The following is a 20,100-nucleotide window of genomic DNA, read 5'->3' on the forward strand; positions in this document are numbered from 1 at the left end:
TTAAACACATTGCACTGTTGTTTCTCATATATATCACAGATCTTCAAATCTCCAGTTATTTAATTTTTACTGCTCGTCGACTGAAGTGAATGACTGCCATCGTCGAGGAAATCCAGCTCAAACATAGAAAATAAAGCAACAGGAAGCTTCACATTGTGTTTCTGCAATGCGTTTTTGATAGCAACATCAAATTGTTGGGCAACGGAATGAGAGACTATAGGAAACTGTGGTTGGCTGTGCGAAAAAAAAAAAAAATTGCATAAATGCTGCATAAACTTAAACCGAACATTGAAGCAATGCACTGGGAGCTGTCTCTCCCAGTCTCTCTCCTTTTTACACAATGGCAGGTTATGGTTTTGACATTGATGTAATTGATACTCTGCTAAAACCATCAGTCATAACCCATCCTTACATCTCTCTCTTCTCTCTCTCTTTCTCTCTCACATACTCTCTCTCTCTCTAAGCTGCCGGAGGCTCTGCCTTAGGAACAGCTAGGCGTTTCCGAATGTGGGTGGTCCGGCTGGGGTGGGAGGGAGAGAGAGAATTAGCCCGGCTCTCATGTTTCCCAAAAAGAGAGGGAGGAAAGACATGAGAAAGAGAGAGTGGGGAGAGAGTGAGTGAGAAAGAGCGAATGCGAGGAGAGAGCACAGAGAAAGAGAGACGAAGGCAGAGAACATGCTCAGAGACTACATCTGTCTTCCAGATGTGGCCTCCACAGTTGTCTGAAATGGGAAAAAAAAGAACGGTTTAAAAGTAAAGGAAAATTGGTGCTAAACAGTTTTTTATTGTTAGGGATTACACATACAGTATAGACTACAGTATTCAGTACCAGCTCAGAGTGCACCAGCACCAGTACCAGGACATGTTGCCTTGTTCTCCTTATGAAACTGCAATGAAATGATGACCTGGACCCCTTGAAGATAATGTATATAAAAAGAACACCTGTCCAAATATTATTCAGTCTAACTGGATATACACTGAGGATAAGATGGAGAGAGTAATGATAGAGTCGGCGTGATGGGGGAAAATTAAGAGGGAGGATTTTTTTTTTTTTTTTTTTTTTTTTAGGGGGGGTGTGAAATTTATTTCTTTGAGAAGACAAGACTATGGGACACAAAAGTATCACAGATCAAAAGTAGCAGAGAAAAAAACTCACAAATCAAGGCAGCCTGTGTGTCAGAGTGTCCCTCGGGGTGCAGATAGTGGTGGCCAGGATCGGTCCAGGATGATGAGACCTCAGCAGGACAGAGGCAAAAACCAAAAAAAAAAAGGGATGCAGAGTTGATTTGTGCCTGTATGTATAAGCAAAGCCAAAATCTGAACAAACATCTCAGGGAATCACCAGTGACCCATCATTAACACACAGGCTGTAACTTCTGGGCCTCTCCCTCAGAGAGAAAATGTTGTTCTAAGGGCCTTGTGGTCCCTCATTGAAGTGGGGGCAGTCCGCACTAGACGTGGACGCCGCAATATTTTTTGTTATCATCGCGCCCTATGGGCTGGAAAAGACAGCAAACCAAAGGAAAATAAACAAGATGACACACTTTTTCCTCAACCGCGCAAGGCCTTTCTCTTGCTGCGGGTTTACCGAGAATTCACACTTTATCATTACATGCTCAAAAATGTTTTTCTTCAAACTGATGAAAATATTAGTGTTGAGCAGATTTTTATTTACCAACTGCGTTTGTTTTTTATGATATATGGGGATAAATGAATGTAACAGCAAGTGACTGATTATTTACTTTAAAGTCGGCTTGATTAATCTCAACATAATAACTGTGGTTTGTAAAGAAAACGCGGCCCTGAGTCCACTCAGAGAGGAAATATCAACACATCACCATGAATTAGAAGAAATACGCAAAACATAAAAAACTGAGGTCCAGGCAGTGACAAACAGAGTTAAATGAATAAGATAAAATGAAAACTCTTGATGGGAAAAATGTGCTACACACTCAAACATTTATTTTATTTCTTATTTTTTATTTTATTTATTTATTCATTTATGTGCAAGAACAGTAAACCGGGTGCTGTACATCACTTTTCAGTATTCAAAATGAAAGATCTTGAGATCAGGGACGGCTGGCCAACACAGCAGCAGCACATTTAGATACAGATACAACAATAACAAAGCCACAGCGAGTCCAAGAGAGTGAGAGGGAGGATGAACGAGGGAAGAGAGGCAGAAAGATTCTGAACAAACACACACCCAAATGTCATAGATCGGGAGTGTGATATTTAAGCTACAGCAATTTAAGTGGGCTTTCTTAACAATGTGGATGGGAGTAAGACCTCATGCAACAATCTCTGTATCAGATCCCAGGCTGTTTGTGCCTGCCAGCGGGGCTGAGACGCTGGTGTCCAGCAGCCAGCCCTCTCTCCTCTCTCTCTGGGTGTGCTCGCTCTGAGCCCTCTCATCTTTTTCCTATTAGTGCTGTTTTCATGTTCCTCCCTAGCGTGAGTGTGTGTGGCTGCAATTGTTTATGAAGCAATGCTTGCCCCATCCGACTCTGCGTGTGTGCGTGAGTTTGTAGTCGGTGTTTGTGCTGCGTGTGTGTGTTTATGTGTGTGCGCTGTGTCGCGTGTGCAAATGTGTGCATGGTGCAAGCCGTATAAAAGCATGACAGAGCACAATGAAATATTGCATTATAGCAACAAATTGCCCCAAAGAACAAATTTTAATCTTTATATGCTTAAATAACTTAACATATAAATGATATTCAGGTTATTATTATGAAGCACACAAATGGAATTATGTGTTGATTTAGAAATTTGTCAGAATATACTGGAGTATTTACATATGACATAAACATTTTCACCACTTGCACAAGCAGGATATAAAAAGCAAAAGCAGCCTTCAAAGTATGGTTTTGGGGCCCCCCAGGGGACCTTTGAGGTCTTCCAGGGGACAAAATGAGGAATAGTTTAATTTCATTATAGCTTAGTTCATTAGAAATTGTTCTGATTAAAATTTTTAAAAATGCTTGATTGATTATTTTAACATGATGTTTTAATCATGTTTTAAGTGTGAGTCATGACTAACAGTTTAATACAACACAAAAAATAGCTTTTCATATCAGGGCCCTTCTGGGACTCTTATGGAGGTCTGCTGCTTAATGAAAGTCAACTTGGTGGTCCGGGACATAAAAAGTTAGGGGGAAAAAAAAAAATGTGATTTGGACACCCAAAGTGAAAGGACACTGCTGACATGAACCTCCAGCCAAAGTTATGCAAAAAAAAAAAAAAAATCTCTATTTATATCTACTGAGAACACACTTGAATGTGTTTTTTTCTTCCACATTTGAAGGCCTCCGTCTATGAACTGCCGTGTTGCAGATGAAATGTATACTGTATCAGTTAATTGAGGCACTGCAGATGAAATATCACAGCACACACATCAATAATCCCACCAGAACGTGTCTCCGCCACACGAAACAAGGTGTCGGGACAGGCAGACACAAAAAAAGAAACAACAGGAAAGAAGCCTCCAGAAACATGAATACAAAATCACACACAGCTGCTGAGGTTAGGGGCTGCTAGCACGTTCCGGTGGACGTAGACTCACACACGCAGAGCCAGACGCACATGTGCCAGCAGCTGGACCTGCTTTTGGGGGATAGGAGAGGCACGGCTACAATGGAAGTGCACCGGTGGAGTCGGCCAACGTGAGAGTCACCTTTCATTCTCTCGCGCACTAGACTGGCCTGACCTGAGCTCCCGGACAGATGTGAGGGAGGAAGCTCGGAGCGGGACAGAGACGGAGGCGCAGATTCGGGAGAGGAGAGAGGAGAAGAGAGGAGGCGCTGAAAGAAAAGTGAGCAAAAGTAGAGAGCGGGAGACGAGGGATTTAGACAGCGCTGTGTGGTCTGGTTCAGGTTTGCACGCCCTGCCGTCATCTGTCTGTTAAAAGGGAACTGTAAATATGGTCACCACATTTGTGTCATCTATTTTCACCCTAACAACCTTAACACAAGTTCTGTCACTTGAATAGCAACAAGGCACTTGGCCCTTCCTACCCCGTGGCAAAATCTCAGAATCAGATGTCACCAAATGAGTTCCAGTTTGACTCACAAGCAATAACCGCCTCGGCAATCGTTCACTTGCCAAGGGCCGGATAAACAGTGAGTAGGAGGGTAAGGTCATGGACTCTTGTATGTGTCTTACAGGCGTGTATATTAACCTACTGTGGGATGTTTCCTGTGTTTTAAAGGGACCGGGGGGAGGGGTGTGGACGGACAAGAGGCAATTACATCAGGGAGCAGCAGAACCAAGCCCATGCTGAAACTAAAAAGACACATTGCAGGAGGTAAAGTTTACAGACAAGCTCCGGGAGGAAGAGTGGTGTTTAAGGAGTTATCTGTGTTGCGGCAACTGCCTGAAAACATGGCATTAAAGGGTCCGCGAGGGCTCGAGTTCTGTTTGTGTGACAGTTCTTAGGAGTTAGCGGTTTTGCACCACACCTCCTTCAACAGATGGGCTTTGAGGAGTCTAGGGGGGCTTCAGTCACAACACAAGACAACTCACTACTCGCGGAGCTGTGGTGTGGGTGTCGGATGGCCCCTGAGCTCACCATAATTGATGAATAGTGTGGTCCCCATTAACTGACATGCGCCGTTGGCTGTAAGTGGGTGCGATGAGTGGGGCCTTTTGAAGCTGGGGCCACGGGCTGTGTTTGAACCGGCGGGAGAGACCCCTCTTCTCTGTAAAGGACACCAACCTGTGGTTTGATCTCGGGCTCAGTGCAGCTAGGCCAAACCGAGCAGACACACACACGTAACATACAGACACACAAAGGCATGTGTGCATGATAATGCGCACGCACACGCACACACTCACAGACGTTACCCTCCGGTTGTATCACAGGGCTTTGGGGAGGTGATTGTATTATTCCTGCTGCAACACTGACTTAATTCAAGGCAGATCTGACCCGAGCTAGCTCTCCTCCACTTCTACTCCGTTGGATCAAGTCGTAATCCTGCCTTCACCACATGAATGGGAGACACATAGAGGAGCTGTACTCGTTCCTGCCACATACATCAAATGTCACTCAGGTCCATATGCTGTCATGCAGCTTATGATGGGTATCGCCGTGTCATATGAAAGCTGAGGGAGCTTAATGGAGGCCCAGAGAGCCCAGAGCTGGAGACAGACAAGCAGGAAGATTGGAGCCGCGTCTTGCATAGATAAACGCCGTCAACCTGGAATTGATCTTCTGTTGCCCTGTTGTTTTCACAGATCCACAATCCCACACATCCTCCACCAGGAAAGCCAGGGGAGCTGACCCGTGACACCACTTCAGAGCCGTGGCGCGCAAAACAGTCTCAAAATAAGAGCGTCTTAGGAAACACTTTGCAGTAAGCTATGACTAACAAACCCAAACACCTCAAAACAACACTGGGAGACGTCCAGCTGCCATCATAGGAACTCGAGCTGTTGCTTTCAGCCAGACACATAATAACTCCTGTTCAAAGACCCGAACTTGTCATATCTTTTCAAAGGATGCCAAACCCAAAACACATACACACACACACACACATACATACACACACACACACAGACACACACATACATGGCCTTGAGCTAACGAGGGATGCAGGCGAGGCTTTTGGGGCTTTTCCACAGCGACTGCACGCACCAGACAGCAGATAGCGAAGCAGAGGCGGTTGCGGTGGGCTTGACGTTTGGTGTGTGTCACGGTCCAGCTCCCACGCAGTGGAAACACAGAGGCCCCGGGGCGGCGGGCGCTACTGAGGCCCCCTGATCCATGCTGACGCCCCAGGGGTAGACACGCCCTTCGATCCCCATCTGAAATGAGAGACAGGCCATTGGTGCGCAGGGATGGGCGTCTGATTTGTCCTGTGGTCCCTTTGAAACCATGCATCCTGCAAAAGAGAGGAGAGAGGGAAACAAGTAAACATGACAGGCAGGATGCAGGAGAAATAAGATTAAGATGTGCAGCTGCAGTGGCTTTACTCTGGCCCAGAGAGGGCAGTGGAATCAATATGGAAATGATAAAACGGTGTCAAAAATCTGTATTTTTCACATGCAATTGCTTAGGGGCTATTGCGTCTTAAGAGTCTATTGTCTTTTCAGCTTAAATAAATTTATTTGTCAAAGAGAAAATACTTAACCATGTTAATAATATCAAGAACTTGGATGTCAAAAGACATATTGTTGACGTTTTGTAATATTTCTGTGGACAGTGTTCAGGAGTGGATTTGCTGTCAGATGAAGAGGGATCAAAACAACATGTTGAATCCCTCCCATAGCATAGCCTTACACAAATGTGTTTTAGTTTGTGCATGGTTTGTGCACAGGCATGGGCTGAAGAAAGAAAAAGAGTGTGTGAGAGACAAATCGTGAGAGAAACAGACAGATTGTGGTGGCTTTGATGTGCTCTGGGTGCTTGGTGCTTAGAATAGATACTAGGTGGAAAAAAAGCAATATCATAGGACAAATGTCTCTCAGCAAACCACTACAGTAGAGCAGTGTATGTGTGTGTGTTTGTATGTGTGTGCGCGCATTTGTGTGTTGCACCATAACTGTGCAAATGACTTGCACACACTCATTCATGTGTGCAGACTATCGAGATGTCAATCAGTAGGAGTGATGAAGTAGAAAAAAAGGTTTTTCTCCCAAATGTCCTCAAGCGGGGCAGACAACTGACACGCCTTTAAAGGAAACAAAACAGCCTCCACCACATCTAAATCCTGTTGTATTCTCTTCCCCTCAGAAGAAGAGGAAAAGTAGTACTTGTGTGATCAGAACCCTGCCACCAATATGCTCCCCATATGTCTGGGTTCAGCGTTTGTCTTTCAACTCTAGTCATGTTTTTGTTTTTAAGGAATTTGGCTTTTCTGCACATATCTATTTATCTGTTCTTTGCTTTATGTATCCTGCGTATTAAGCGAAGGCCGACTTTGCGTGAACGCTGACAGCCCATCACTTAGCAGCGACTCCACGGTTTGCTTTATCAATAGCACACACAGCAGTATTAGGAAAATACGCCTAAATGGGCCCAAACACTAAGACTCTTGGCTTATGCTCGCAAACAGATCCCGTCTTGCTGCAGATATGAGGCACATCAAGCAACGTCAATGTTTTTTCAATCTAAATTCCAAGATTACTTCATTTTCAGCACAATGCCAGACCCAAATCACAGCCAACATCTGAATACACCATCATTCACTGAAATATTACAGGCACCAGAAACTCACAAGGAGAGGGGTTTTGAGAAATGAATCCATGTATTCACACGGCCCGTCTAATAATTAACTGATGCTATGACTCAACATGGTCTCAGCGTGGTAATTACCTGCGGAGTCTGTCATATTTATTTAACTAGGAAGCTAAGACCGCTGAAGTCCAGCCGTGTCGTTTGTTAGATTGTGTCAGGCTGGAACCATGACATATTAAGCAGATTTTACCCCCCACCGCCCTCCCCTTTTCTCTATTGAGTCCGGGTGGTCTTCACTCTGGACTGGTGTGTGGGATTGTCACAACAACTTGACCCCCAAGAAAATTTCTAACATACACAGTAATTCTGCACTGACACGCACATATAGAAATGAGAGCACACACAAACTCTGTCCCATCTGCAGGGGTGAGTGCAGCAATGCTCCCCAAAATAACAAAGCTGCCTTTGACACTGACCCTAACCTTCTTCCTCCATCCCTCCGTCCCTCCATCCATCCATCCCTCCATCCCCCTGGCCCTCATCACCCTCCCACGTTGCCCGGGCCCAGTGCTGGCCATAGGGCCCGGAATGCAGTTCAGGTGCAGGACTGTGCTGTTTCCAATTACCAGGGTATAAATTAGCATTACTCTCTCCTGTCCTCTCTCCAAACATTGCTGTCTCCTCATCCTTGTCGACCCCTCCACACTTCACTCGGGCTCTGACCTCCCGCCTATATCGCTCTGACACATAAATTTGCTGCCTTTATGGCTCTTGTCGGCAACCCCTGCACTCCCCTAACTCATGCTCAGTGCCGTTAATGTGCAGTGCTTTTGGTGTAAAAATCCTCCATTGTCAGTCAATGAGAATATAAATCCTCTGCCATATATCTGACTTTGAAAGGAATATACCTTCTGTTTTTTACTGTAAGTCTGGTTACTGTAACTAAGATATTTCACAGAAGACAAGGACATAACCTGACACATGTACTCCATATTGCGACAAGGCATGTGCATGTACTGATACGGCCTTTGCAGCATGCATGCACACACACACGCACACACACACATATGCTCATAAGCACACTGACATTCAATTACTCAACACAAAATCTATGTGAGGAAATGTAGCCTTACTCCTGGAGTTATTACACGGCGTATTTGCAAGCTCTTTTCCACAGGTCAGTCTGTTAAATGGAGTTTTATTTTTCCAGGGCGGAGAGATCAGCCTCAGTGTAGCCAAGTAGGACCTGAGGTCACCCTGGTACTGAGAGTTCACATCTGTTCAAATAAATCCTCCACTGTGCCATCAGCAGTAAAAACACACACACATGTGAGTAATGCAGTATTCACACAAAAAACACACACACTCACACACACACTTGCACACTGTGCTTGCACACACATCCACACAACTTAGTGAAGGCGGGAAGAAACAAGCACAGTGATAGTATTTCATCATTCACTTTTTTTCACATTCCTGCCTTTGGCACCTGTCATGTGTGTACTTTTTCTTTCTTTTTCTTTTTTTCTTTTTCCTTTACAAGGACTGCCACTGCAGAGAACACAGCACGCGGGAGGGAAATTTACAGAGCGTGTCCTCCCCAGGCCGTGCACCGTTCACAGGGATCAAATGCTCCCTAGGTGTAGCGTGTGTGTATATAACTCTATATTCCCCTCCCACCACCACTACCACCACCCGTGCCGCTGCCACAGCCTTTTTTACAGAGCTCAGGACCTCAGTGTGCCCTCGGAGCTTTCTCTTTATGAGCCCCAGCTCATCCCCTGACTTGTAGAGAAAACAAGACCGGAGCAGGCTTTTATAGGACTCCTGGGGAAAACACAAGGATAGAGACAGAAAAAAGGATCAAAGTTTAGAGCAGTTGGTTCAAGCTTCTGGGAGGAAAAAGGAAATGAGGACGGCAGAGTGAAGAGGACGTGAAGCTGTGTGCCTCAGTTGTCACAGAATTTAGACAAGACACTTGTCCCATTACTGCTAAACGCACTGCAGGGCGGACTGCAGCCTCCAGCCCGCGGCCGACTGGGAGATGTAAGAAACGGGGTGACAAGGATGAAGATGAAGACAGAGAGAAATGGAGAACAGCAACAGGGAGGGTGTGAACTTTCCCCCACCAGCACGGCCTCACTCATGTGGGCTCCCTCCTCCGCAGGAGCCCCGTGCCTCGTAAGATAAACACGGCTGTTCGGTTAACAGCTTTCACCTCTCTCCCCTCCCTCAATACTTTCTCTCCTTTAGTCAACCAGCCCACTCTCACTCACTCTCTCTTTCTCCCTCACTCTCTCTCTCTCTCTCTCTCTCTCTCTCTCCAGATGTTTGGCCGGGCAGCAGCAGCAGACAGAGCGGGAGAGGACCCGAGGCTAAGCAGCAGGGATCTCCAGCATGGACTGGAATGCTGACCCTCTATCCATCTCCATCAGCGGAGACGCATTTGTTTGACTTGAGATGTGATTGTGTTTTCTCTTCTCCACACCTGCAGCTTCCTCTGACCCCCCCCCCCCCCCCCCCCCCCAAACCCACCTACCCCCCACCGCCGCCCCTGGGCCCAGGCTGGACTCTTTGCTGATCAATGGCTCAACTTGGAAAAATACTCATCCAGCTGCTGCTACTATCCCTGCATTTTCTGCTCTCCCGCCGGCGTTTCTATAGGAGCCGGAGAGCAACATCCTGAGCGGTAGGCTGTGTTATTAGCAGAGTATTCTCAACAAGCAAGGCTCAGGAAGTATTATAATCCGATGAAGTCATGAGATGAAGTGAGCATCGACAGCTCCTCTCTGTTTCTGCTGTTTGTTGTCACTTGGTCTTTGATTGACTGCTGTGAGAGCGGGCCTCAGGCGGAGCGGCCTCGGTTACAGAGACAGTTAATATGGGATCTGTATAAACTAATAAACCTCCTCTGTGTTACGATTGGGCTCTCCGCACCGTGAGCCGCACAGGCATTGTGCCACTCAACAAACTGCGGTTTAACGCAGATGAAACGCTCCTCTAACTTTTTGAATTTATCATGCAACATACCCACCCTCATTAGTCAATGGCACTCAGCAACTTGTAGCGTCTAATTCTACCGGGGCCGCCCAAACTTAGCACCCTACGTTTCAACATGGTGGGCTAGCCCTGTTGCTGAAACCCTCTCAAGCTGTTCCAGACATCTGACAACAGCCACATTTATTTATTGACTTCATTTCGCTTACGGGGCAGCTTTTACGGCTCCCTTGAGTGATACTGAGTTAATGTAGAACTGTACATTGCTGGTGAGTGTTCTTTCTCTCCTCGTCCTCCTCCTCCTCTTACACCACCCCTCCCTCCACCCCTCCCTTTAAACCATTCTTAAGTGTTTAAACACTCGGGTAATGACGTGCTGTTGTGGAAGTGAAAAACCATGCGGGACAAAAAAAGAAAAACATCCATGTGGGCTTTTCCCCGAGGAGAGAGTGAACCACCAAGGATGGGACGAGAGTGAGGAAGGCCCTGTTAATCAAAATGAATGAGCACCTCTCAGGGCCCTTGTGCCGGCACGGCCACATAGGGGCTCTCAGAAGCCCCATTCGCTCCAGAGCAGCAAACCCTGGGTGTAAAGAGAGATCCAGACGTGCTCCCGCATACAGCCTACAGCTATCATCAAAATGAAGTGGTCGGGCTGCAGATATTCCATCAGTTGTTTCCTGTTTGCTCATCCTCCCCAGCATCTTGTAGACATCAGATTTTATAACAGGGTCAGAATAACTTGCAGCGACTGGAACCATTAAGTGGCTTTTTTTTTTTTTTTTTTTGGAGGCGAATATTCAACTGTTTTGCATGATACATAGTCAGCTGGAGAGAGTTTCTTTTCTCTGAGACTTTATGAAAGTGAAATATGAGCAAGTTTGGCCAAGACAAGTCAGCTCAGAACATGAGTGTTTTCATAGGCTAAACAGAAATCGCATTAACTCAGAATGGGAGGGCACACATTATCATAATCATTTTCATTAAGGAGCCATAATTATTGGTGGCTATGGTTTATATTTCCAACAGTTATTATTACATGACTGTCTTCTTGCCTGTGAGCTCATCGTGTTTTTTTTTTTTTTTTTTTGCTGTTTCTGTTTTCCTTTTGATGCACTCAACTGATTGAATTTAGTCCTTCTCTCTCTCTCTCTCTCTCTCTCTCTCTCTCTCTACTGTTGCTTCTGCGTTTCACAGAACGCCTTCAACTCAGCAGCTTTTTCAAATTTGGGGCTTGCGACACTCAGCCAAAAGCCGCAAATTACCCCCCTCTAGCAGCAGCGAATTAGGAACAATTTTGTGTTAGCTATAAAAAAAGAGGGAGAGAGAGAAGTGAGGGGAAAATATAGCTTACACCAGGGACCACCAACAGAGGCAACATGGGATGAACGGCTCGTTGGCCGACAGTTTGGGTGGCAGGGCGGTGCTACAGTGCAGCCTCAGTGATCTTCACAGCAATCAATCCTATCATATCACATCTACATAGTATAGCACAACATCCATTACCAAACATAAAGGCCTGAATTACTGGATTTATGTTGCTGTTACAGGATGTTGCAAGCCTATGAATTGGCTTTACAGCTCCTGAGCACACAGAGACCTGCAGCACTGATAAAAAGGAGGCCTGTTCTCCAGCACTGACAGGCACTTTAAGCACTTTAAGCGCTATTCACCTCTGGTGGCACTGAAGGCAAAAGGGAGAGCGATATGAGGGTGACAATTCACTGCCTGGAGTTTTCATTCTCTCTCTCTCTCTCTCCTTCGAAGAGGGTGGGATTTTTGATTTCCCCCTGCTATGCGGTGGTCCTTAACTCTTGAGCATAACGTTAAAAAAGGGCCTTTTCTTGTTTCTTACAAAGCGTGAGGTTTGGCATGCCTACTTAATCTGCTTCGATTGAGCCAGTCCATGTTTTTCCCATTCTGGCACCATTTTCTATTCCCTTTTAAAATCCATTTCCAAGTTGTAATATGCCACTGCAGACGTTATTGAGGGGAGGAAACCAAATGTAATAGGGGGGAGAGAGGTGGAGAGAGAGACACCAAGAGTAAGAGAGAGAGGAGGAGAGGGAGGGGAGAGGGAAAGGGAGAGACAGGGAGGGAGGAAGCGAGAGAGCAGGAGAGGTTTCCAACTGTTAACTGCCTAGTTTCCAAACTCCCCTCGTCTTCATGGCAATGCCTGGTGCAGAAAGCAGACCACTTTGTCTTCCACAGAGCTCTGTGTGGCTGGGCGGGCCGCAGCCAGGTTGGGGTTAGTGACTGTGTGACTCTCATTAGGCCGAATACAGCCTGGCGTAATGCTATACAACTGTAATCGGAGCCCTGCATGGTTATGGCCTGACCCCTCTCTGACACATCTTGGCCCACATGTTAATTGTGCTTCCTGCTCGCCTTTTGATTAAATGACAGAGGGTTTAAAGTCTTTGTTTGTATGGCTAATGGCTCTCATTTAGTGCAATAAGCGGTTTAGGGGCTGCCGTGGGTGACATCACCCCTCCACTGCCTTTGATCTTGCGCCTGCAAGGGGCGAGCAAGTGAACATTTCTGGCTTTTCTGGAAGCGGATGCCTTGTACCTGCAGTGGCTAAAAGTGCACTGTCCCGCACATGCCAATGCCCAGGCGCGGGCTAGGACCCAAACCTGGAGAGGATGGCCCTCACTTTCCATTGCTCAGCCGCCAGTCTGGGCGATGCCAAGCTCCATGGGCAAGGCGAGGGCATGAGGTCGCCAGCTGGGGCTCAGCGGGGTGCCGCCGTGATTGAAAAGGGAACGTGGAGAGGAACAAGAGGGGAAACAAGGGGGGGGGTCAGGACCAAATGTCACCCAGTAAACTGCAGAGTGGTTGCTTTAGAGGCCGTGTGTTTTCATCAAACAGATGTCGTAATGAAGAGGGTATATCTGCTATAAAATCTTAAGAGCGATGAGGATTTTCTGATGTTGTTTGATAGAGCGGTTTGATGACTGCGTTTGCTCAGAAACACAGCTTGCAAAGAGGAGGCCACGGTTTAATCAGAGGGATATCTCTGAGGTTAGGAACAGAATATCTCGAAGTTTTAGCATAGTTTAGTGCATTCAGAAAGGACTAGGATATTTCGATGCACAAAGTATCCCAAGATATTCATGGATTTATTCCTGGTGCTCATCTCCTTGCAGTGTCACACACGTATCAGATCATTTACTTACACTGCTGTTTTTTTTTTTTATCTTGATATTAGTGAGGCCTACACTTTTCCTTTCTCTTTCTACCTTTTTTTTTGCTCCATCCATTACTCTTTTCATCTTGATTTCATTGTCCCCTCTGCCCCCAGCTGCAGATCTCTCTCTTTAGCACCCTCTCTCTCTCTCTCCCTCTCTCTCTTTCTCCCACTCCTTGTGAGCGCGTGGCTGAGGTGTGAGATCATTCTCCTTCTGGGTGGCTTTCCTGTTATATGTCACTGTCATCTGTTGGCACTGAGGCTTGAGGGGGGGTCCCTTTTCCAAAAACACACCGCACTCCGCTTCACCACCCCGAGCATAATAAATCTTGGCACGAGACTGGAGAGGGGTGCACCAACGGAGCACCGTGTTTTACTGGGCTTGGCAGAGTAACACATGGACCGGTGAGAGAGGGAAAGCAGAGGGGGGGCGCAGCAGAGGAGGGTGGAAGATTTATAATTGAATAACTCCCCAAAGCAGGGCAGCGGGGATTGGCCCTGCCAGGAAAAGCAAACGCCAAGGAGCGAGCGAGTCCCGTGGAAGTCAGCCATTAAAGTGAGAGGAGAGAGCGCCTCGGCTCTGATCTGCCTCAGCAGAAAGGTGCTAGATTTACTAATGTTAACCGAAAAACCACAACACCTATTTAGGACAAGCATTTACATTCACCCACAATTCTCCTTGTCTCACTCTGAGTCCCACCGTAGCTTGAATAAATCATCCCGCTGAAATAATGAAACAAACCCAAATGGGTCTCCTGCTATTAGATTTTCAGTTGACCTTACAACTCACATTCACAAAACAGTAGGCTTTAAGACAGGGAAAATATTTGAGAGGAATCATTCCAATTATGCATTTCAAACCCTCAGGAATAACATTAGGAGCATTGTTGTTTTTTCTCCGTCCTGACTGAACTTGCAGGGGTTATCCCAGAATGCACCTCTCCCGACAACCAGGATTTTGCATCCTGGCAGTGTGGAGGCCGAGAGGTGGGGTGCTCGATGAATTCGTTTATCTTGCCTGTTTGGCTTGGCATTGATGATTGGAGAGTGAAAGCATGGTACAGCGGCACTGTTAGGCATGAATGGAGTTCTGACTGAATTGACTCACTTTTCCCAGGAAAGCCGGCCTCTACTTCAGAGGGAAGATATGAGTTACGATAACTCATAACTGATAATCCACGTGGAACTGAGCAGAAACACGGCTGTAACATGACATGCCCCACTGACAGGCTGTCACATAAATGTACATTCATCACATCCACCGTGTTATGAATAACCTTAGGGTGACATTGATTAGAGCTCTCGGTGGTGACGTATTCAATTTAAAGCACAAGTCCTTGTTGTTTTAATATCTGTGCTACTCTGCGGATTACATTCAATTTCCAAGTGAAGTGTGAGGCTGCAGAGACAGACGCACACAAAATAAAGAGAAAAATATGGTAAAATGTATAGCCAAAAATAGAGAAAACTCACCGCGTGCCATATAAAAGAAGCTTTCACTAATACAAATGAAGATTTAATAATCCATGTCACACTCAATGACGCACAAAGGAAAAAAGAAAGAAAAAATAAAACACTTTAAGCAGTGTACTGGCAACTTTTACCTCCTTCAGGATGGAAAATTGATGTGCAATGATTTACTCTAACAGCCACACACAAATGCATGTGTGTGCACATGAGCGCGCGCACACACACATACATACACAAGTCTGGGGCGTCTGACTTGCTTATTTTATCAGGTGCAGGGGCTTCTCCCCCAAAATGACTCTGACTCCCTTCCCTGGCTGCCAATCAGCCGCTGACAATGTTTGTCTGCTTCAGTGTTTATTCATTTCTCTTCTCTTGGCTTCCCACTGGCAAATTAATTCTGTGCCTCATGAAAAAATGCTTCTTCTAGATGATTTCTTTTAAGGATTACTGATTTTAGTCCAAATTTGTTGGGTCTAACTCATAACCAACCAGTGGAGATGATGATCAACCGTACCAAACCAAACAAAGGCAAACATGTTTTGTTTGTGTGTGTGTGTGTGTGTGTGTGGGTGTGTGTGCATTTGTGTGATTCTGCAAATCTTCATTAGTGTGCACCCAGCCGTAGTAAGATTTAAACAGGAGATTTTTGTTTTTTTGCCTTTAATACATCACATGAAAGACTTTCTGTAAAGATCAAATATGCGCCTGCTTTTCGTGATCTCAGCAATGCTCAGTCTCTCTCCTACAGCTCAATTTTAGAGCTGATCATCTAAATTTCTACAAGCAAAAGTAGATGAAATCTAAATGGAAAAAATATCAGTGGTATTTCCAGTTTTCCAATCAGATAGACGCACTGTGGTTTATGATATGAATCTTATGGTGGATCAGAATAACCGCACTTCTCACCACACTGTTTAAGATTAGTAAGACCAATATTAGGCATTAGAGAGGTTATGAAATAAAGCCAACCTCCAGAAAAAAGGAACTGAATGCAGCAAGCGACACAGTTAAGTGAGTCTCCATATTTTCCAAGCAAAGAGAACGCAAAACACATAGAGAATGAGCATGCATGCATTTGTGCTCTTCTTTCACAAGTGGGCAACTTAGCAGCTCGCCATCAGGTAACAATCTTTTTATTTGTTTCAGTCCCTCACTGGGTGCCAAACTCTGCTGAGGACTATATAGTTGAGCGTGTGGTATGATCCATCAGCCCCGTCCAAAAGCTTTAGCACAGTAATCCATCTAAACCTGACTTAGAATAGAATTAAATAAATACTTCCATGCTCTGAAACCTAGAATTATTTTGCTACTGTCATTTTCGCTGTAAAACAGGGCTGCATTGAAGTAAGTGAAAAAGAAAGGAAAAATAAATCTGATAACCTAAATAAGCAGAGTAAAAGAAATGAATGGAACAGACTGAATATTGTAAACTGGTATAGATTCAGGAGTCATCAATCAATATCTATAATGTTTACACTTACAGGTCTATTTATATCTCAGATTAAAATATGTCTGCTTAGAATATTACCATGCTTACTTTTCTGTAAGTAGGTTATCTATTATGATTTGTATCACACTGAGCTCCACTGATGTATGAACCAGAGAGCTGGCACAGCAGCACTCAGAAAGACTAACTCACTAAATAAATAAATAAACAAAGAAACAAAGAAATGAAATAAAAAGTGGAAAAAAGAAAGAAAATGTTGCAGTGGTTTGATTCCCCTGTGCTGTCACTGCATGAGTATGCGTGTGAGCACTTCAGTATTCTCAGCGTCACTTCAGTCATTTTTCACAAGTTATGGAGAAAAACGTAAAAAATATAAAGAGTTACATGGTATGCCTAATTTAAGTGATTTCTCCCTTAGAAATTAATTAGTTAGATTTCTGATTGTGTTATTATCTTTTCACACGGAGGTAACCACTGATTTTTAAGTGGCCTAAACCTTTTTTGTTTCTTTAAATAATGCAATGATTTTCATACTCATAATTTACAGTTTATAAGTTCATTTATGCCTCTCTGAATAATAGACCGGCGGATACACACTGAAAGGATAATTGAATGGATAGTCAACCGGCAAGTAGGCTATGTAGTGCAGGTTTCTAAGTTCAGTAAAAAAATAAAATGAAATAAAAATAAAATAAAATACAACATTGATAGCCTTTCCCAAAAATCGTCTTTGGTGGGGAAAATTTGGAGGTATAAGCCCCAAAAAGTGGCTTTATGACTAGCTCATAATCCGGCATGAACAGATGAAAACTTTGACATGAAAATGTGTTGTACAGATTTTTTTCCCCCTCCATTCTGCTTTGCTGCGCCTCGAGCTGTGTGTGGCCCTGCCGGCAAAACAAGGCAATTATAGGCATCTATAATTTGATCTATAGAAGTGATGTAACTCCTCTGACAGGCCGTGAGCAGCACGCGCACACACGAACGCACACACACACACACACACACACACACACACACACACACACCTGCTGTTATTAAGCGTGTCAGAGCCCCTGTGGCCTTTTGTATTCATCCGCTTTCACTGACAATTAAGCCCATCAGTTCTTCTCAGATTCTAGGCCTGTATGTGAAGGTTTTGAACACGTGGCCGTCTTTAATCCCTGGCTCTTCTTATAATTCCAATAATTAATAGCCGCTGCTAGTCTATGGAAAAGTCTATGGAGCATCCAAGAAGCCTTTGACCCTGACGCACTGACGTCTCCTGGGTCGGTATTAGCGTCGAGAGCAATATACCTTACAGGTTAAATCTTGTCAACCTTTCAACTAATACTTGTTCTATCGCTGCCGTTTATTTCCCTCTACTTCACAGAGCATCCCAGTCATGGCTTACAGTGCAAATCTTTGTCAAAAATAATACACCGCTGGTTGTCAGCCTGAAGCATCTCCTCATTTAATGTAATGCACTCTAGGCCTGAGACTTACTGCCAGTTGCTCAGTTTAAATTTTTGTAACTTCTCTAAAAATCCACAGCTTCTCATGACTTCTGCTTTAACTTATTATCTTTAAAAATCTAAAACACTGTAGCTCTTTTGAAACGCTCTGAGGAAATAAAGTCTGTTGGTTGTTATTATTATGAATTTAATAAATGCATATCCGCAAAAACACACACTGCCAAGGCAAAGTTATTATATGTTGACATGGAAATAAACTATAATTTAGCACATGGTAAATAAAAATTCGGAATGCCTGAAGATTAAGGTTTATACCGGTTATCGTTAAGCCTTTCTGAATTTATTATAAACCACCTGAATAAAGTGCTGAATGACATCACATGGTTCTATAAAAAATACAACTGAACGCAACATTTAAATAGTCAATTTTATTTCTTTCCAGAAAAAGTTATAGGAAACTCGTCAATTAAATATTTAGACAAAAATTGATAATTCATGATCAAATAAAAAAGGCGCCTGCTAAAAGAAAAAAAATTGCCATAAAGGTAGGGAGGGAAGGATGGTTTTAAACATATCTACAACATTTTTTTAAAAGCAAAATCCGTCCAATTTCCAACACTGGCGAAATCGTGTGCTTATACTTTAATAGTCCCTGTTACCTGAGATATAAATGACAAGTCCGCTCTAACTGATTATTCATTAGCATTCATTATGTGTTTGCTCAGGTCAGAGGTGCCACGCTGAGTCTGTAATTTCTGATATTCTTGATGTAAACTGAGGAGGTGCGGAGACGCCGCAGGGTGGAAAAGCGCAGGGGACGCGTAGGCTGCGCCGGAGGTCAGAGGAGAGGAAAAAGCAGTACATTGAGCCGGAGAAGAGAAGGGTTCAATACCGGGCTGAGACTGGAGGAAAGCCTTGGCTGCGAGGGCGCTCCGGGAGAAGAAGCTGGATAGAGCCGGTAGGATGCTGTTGACAGGTGGGATGGTGGCGGAGGCGCACGGCGTGGGCGCATGGTGGTGGATGTAGGGGTAAATCTCCAGACTGGGGAGCTGCAGACCCGCCGTGCCGAGCCCGTAGGCACCGTGCGGGAAGCTGTGCAGTCCGCTGGGCTCCAGGTGCTGCTCCTTGAGCGCACCGAAGCGAAAATGCTGCCGCTTGAACCTCTTCCTCCGACGCAGAAAACTCCCATTCTCAAACATGTCCGAGGAGTTGGGGTCCAGCGTCCAGTAGTTGCCCTTCCCGGGGTTTCCCGGCTCTCTGGGCATCTTTACAAAGCAGTCATTGAGCGACAGGTTGTGTCTGATGGAGTTCTGCCAGGCGGGGAATTTCTCACGGTAATAAACGAAGCGGTGGCTGATAAAGTCACATATCTCGCTGAGGGTGAGCCGCTTCTTTGGACTCTGCAATATGGCCATCGTTATCAGAGCGATGTAGGAGTATGGAGGCTTCACTGACGTCGGGCTTTTGGTTTTTGCAGGGGGACACGCAGGCGATGGGCTGTAGGTGTCCCGGTCCTTACTTTGGCTGCTGGAGGACACAGTCAAAGCCTCCGAGTCGCCCTCCTGCTCGCCCCGCGCCTCATCCAAAGGTAAGAGGTGTTGCTCTCCACTATCTTTGAGTCCTTCGCCTACCACGTCGATAACAATATCCTCCATGAGGTCCAAGTCTAATGTCATAGTAGATGTTCGCGGGTAAAGCCGAAACCACCTGGCAACAGGTGGGACAGAGACAGCTCCTTTCTTTAAAACGAGGAAGAGTTTTTTTTTTTTTTTTTTTTACGCACGACTCATCTTCATTCACAAAAAAATGAAGGCAAAAGTTTGAGCGCAAACCCTCCTCCTACTTTTCAAGACGAGAAAACAGCCACTCCAAACCACAAGGCATCCGTGCGGATTTCCTAATTTTTATACTTAATAGAACAATAAAGTGGACGGCGAGTAGACTACTCGTGTGCGTAAGGCTACAGTGTGCGTCCTCCGAGATGTCCAGCATCATCTGTAATCTTTGTTGCTTTCCTGTGGGTCGGGTGGATGTGATGTCATGGTGAGGCATGAGGAAAGAGATTCTGACCAATGGAAACGATGCAAAGGGTACCATGAAGGCCTATACCAGCCACCAGTTCACTCTCATCATCATCCCATTAATCCACACTCAACACCGTGGCCATTCAAAAGAAAGAAAAAAAGAGAGAGAGAGAGAGAAGAAGAAGAGGAAGAAAATACAGTCCTCCCGCACACAAAATACCGTGGTCATCAAAATGTTAATTTCAGTGTCACAACAATTTGATAAAAAAAAAAAAAGTCACAATATATTTGAATAAACTAAATGTTAAATTTAACGGCAGTCGATGTTTTATGACTTTTGCGCA

General features: G+C 45.0%; 1 protein-coding gene across 1 annotated transcript; it reads right to left on the reverse strand.

Moving 5' to 3' along the window:
• Positions 1-18,424: 18,424 nt before the first annotated feature.
• Positions 18,425-19,408, reverse strand: foxd7 (forkhead box D7). The gene has a single exon (XM_030058624.1). It carries the CDS (start codon positions 19,406-19,408, stop codon positions 18,425-18,427), a length of 984 nt encoding a protein of 327 aa, XP_029914484.1.
• Between the last annotated feature and the right edge of the window lie 692 nt (positions 19,409-20,100).

This window comes from Myripristis murdjan, chromosome 8 (genome assembly GCF_902150065.1).
Source record: "Myripristis murdjan chromosome 8, fMyrMur1.1, whole genome shotgun sequence".
Classification (NCBI taxonomy): domain Eukaryota; kingdom Metazoa; phylum Chordata; class Actinopteri; order Holocentriformes; family Holocentridae; genus Myripristis; species Myripristis murdjan.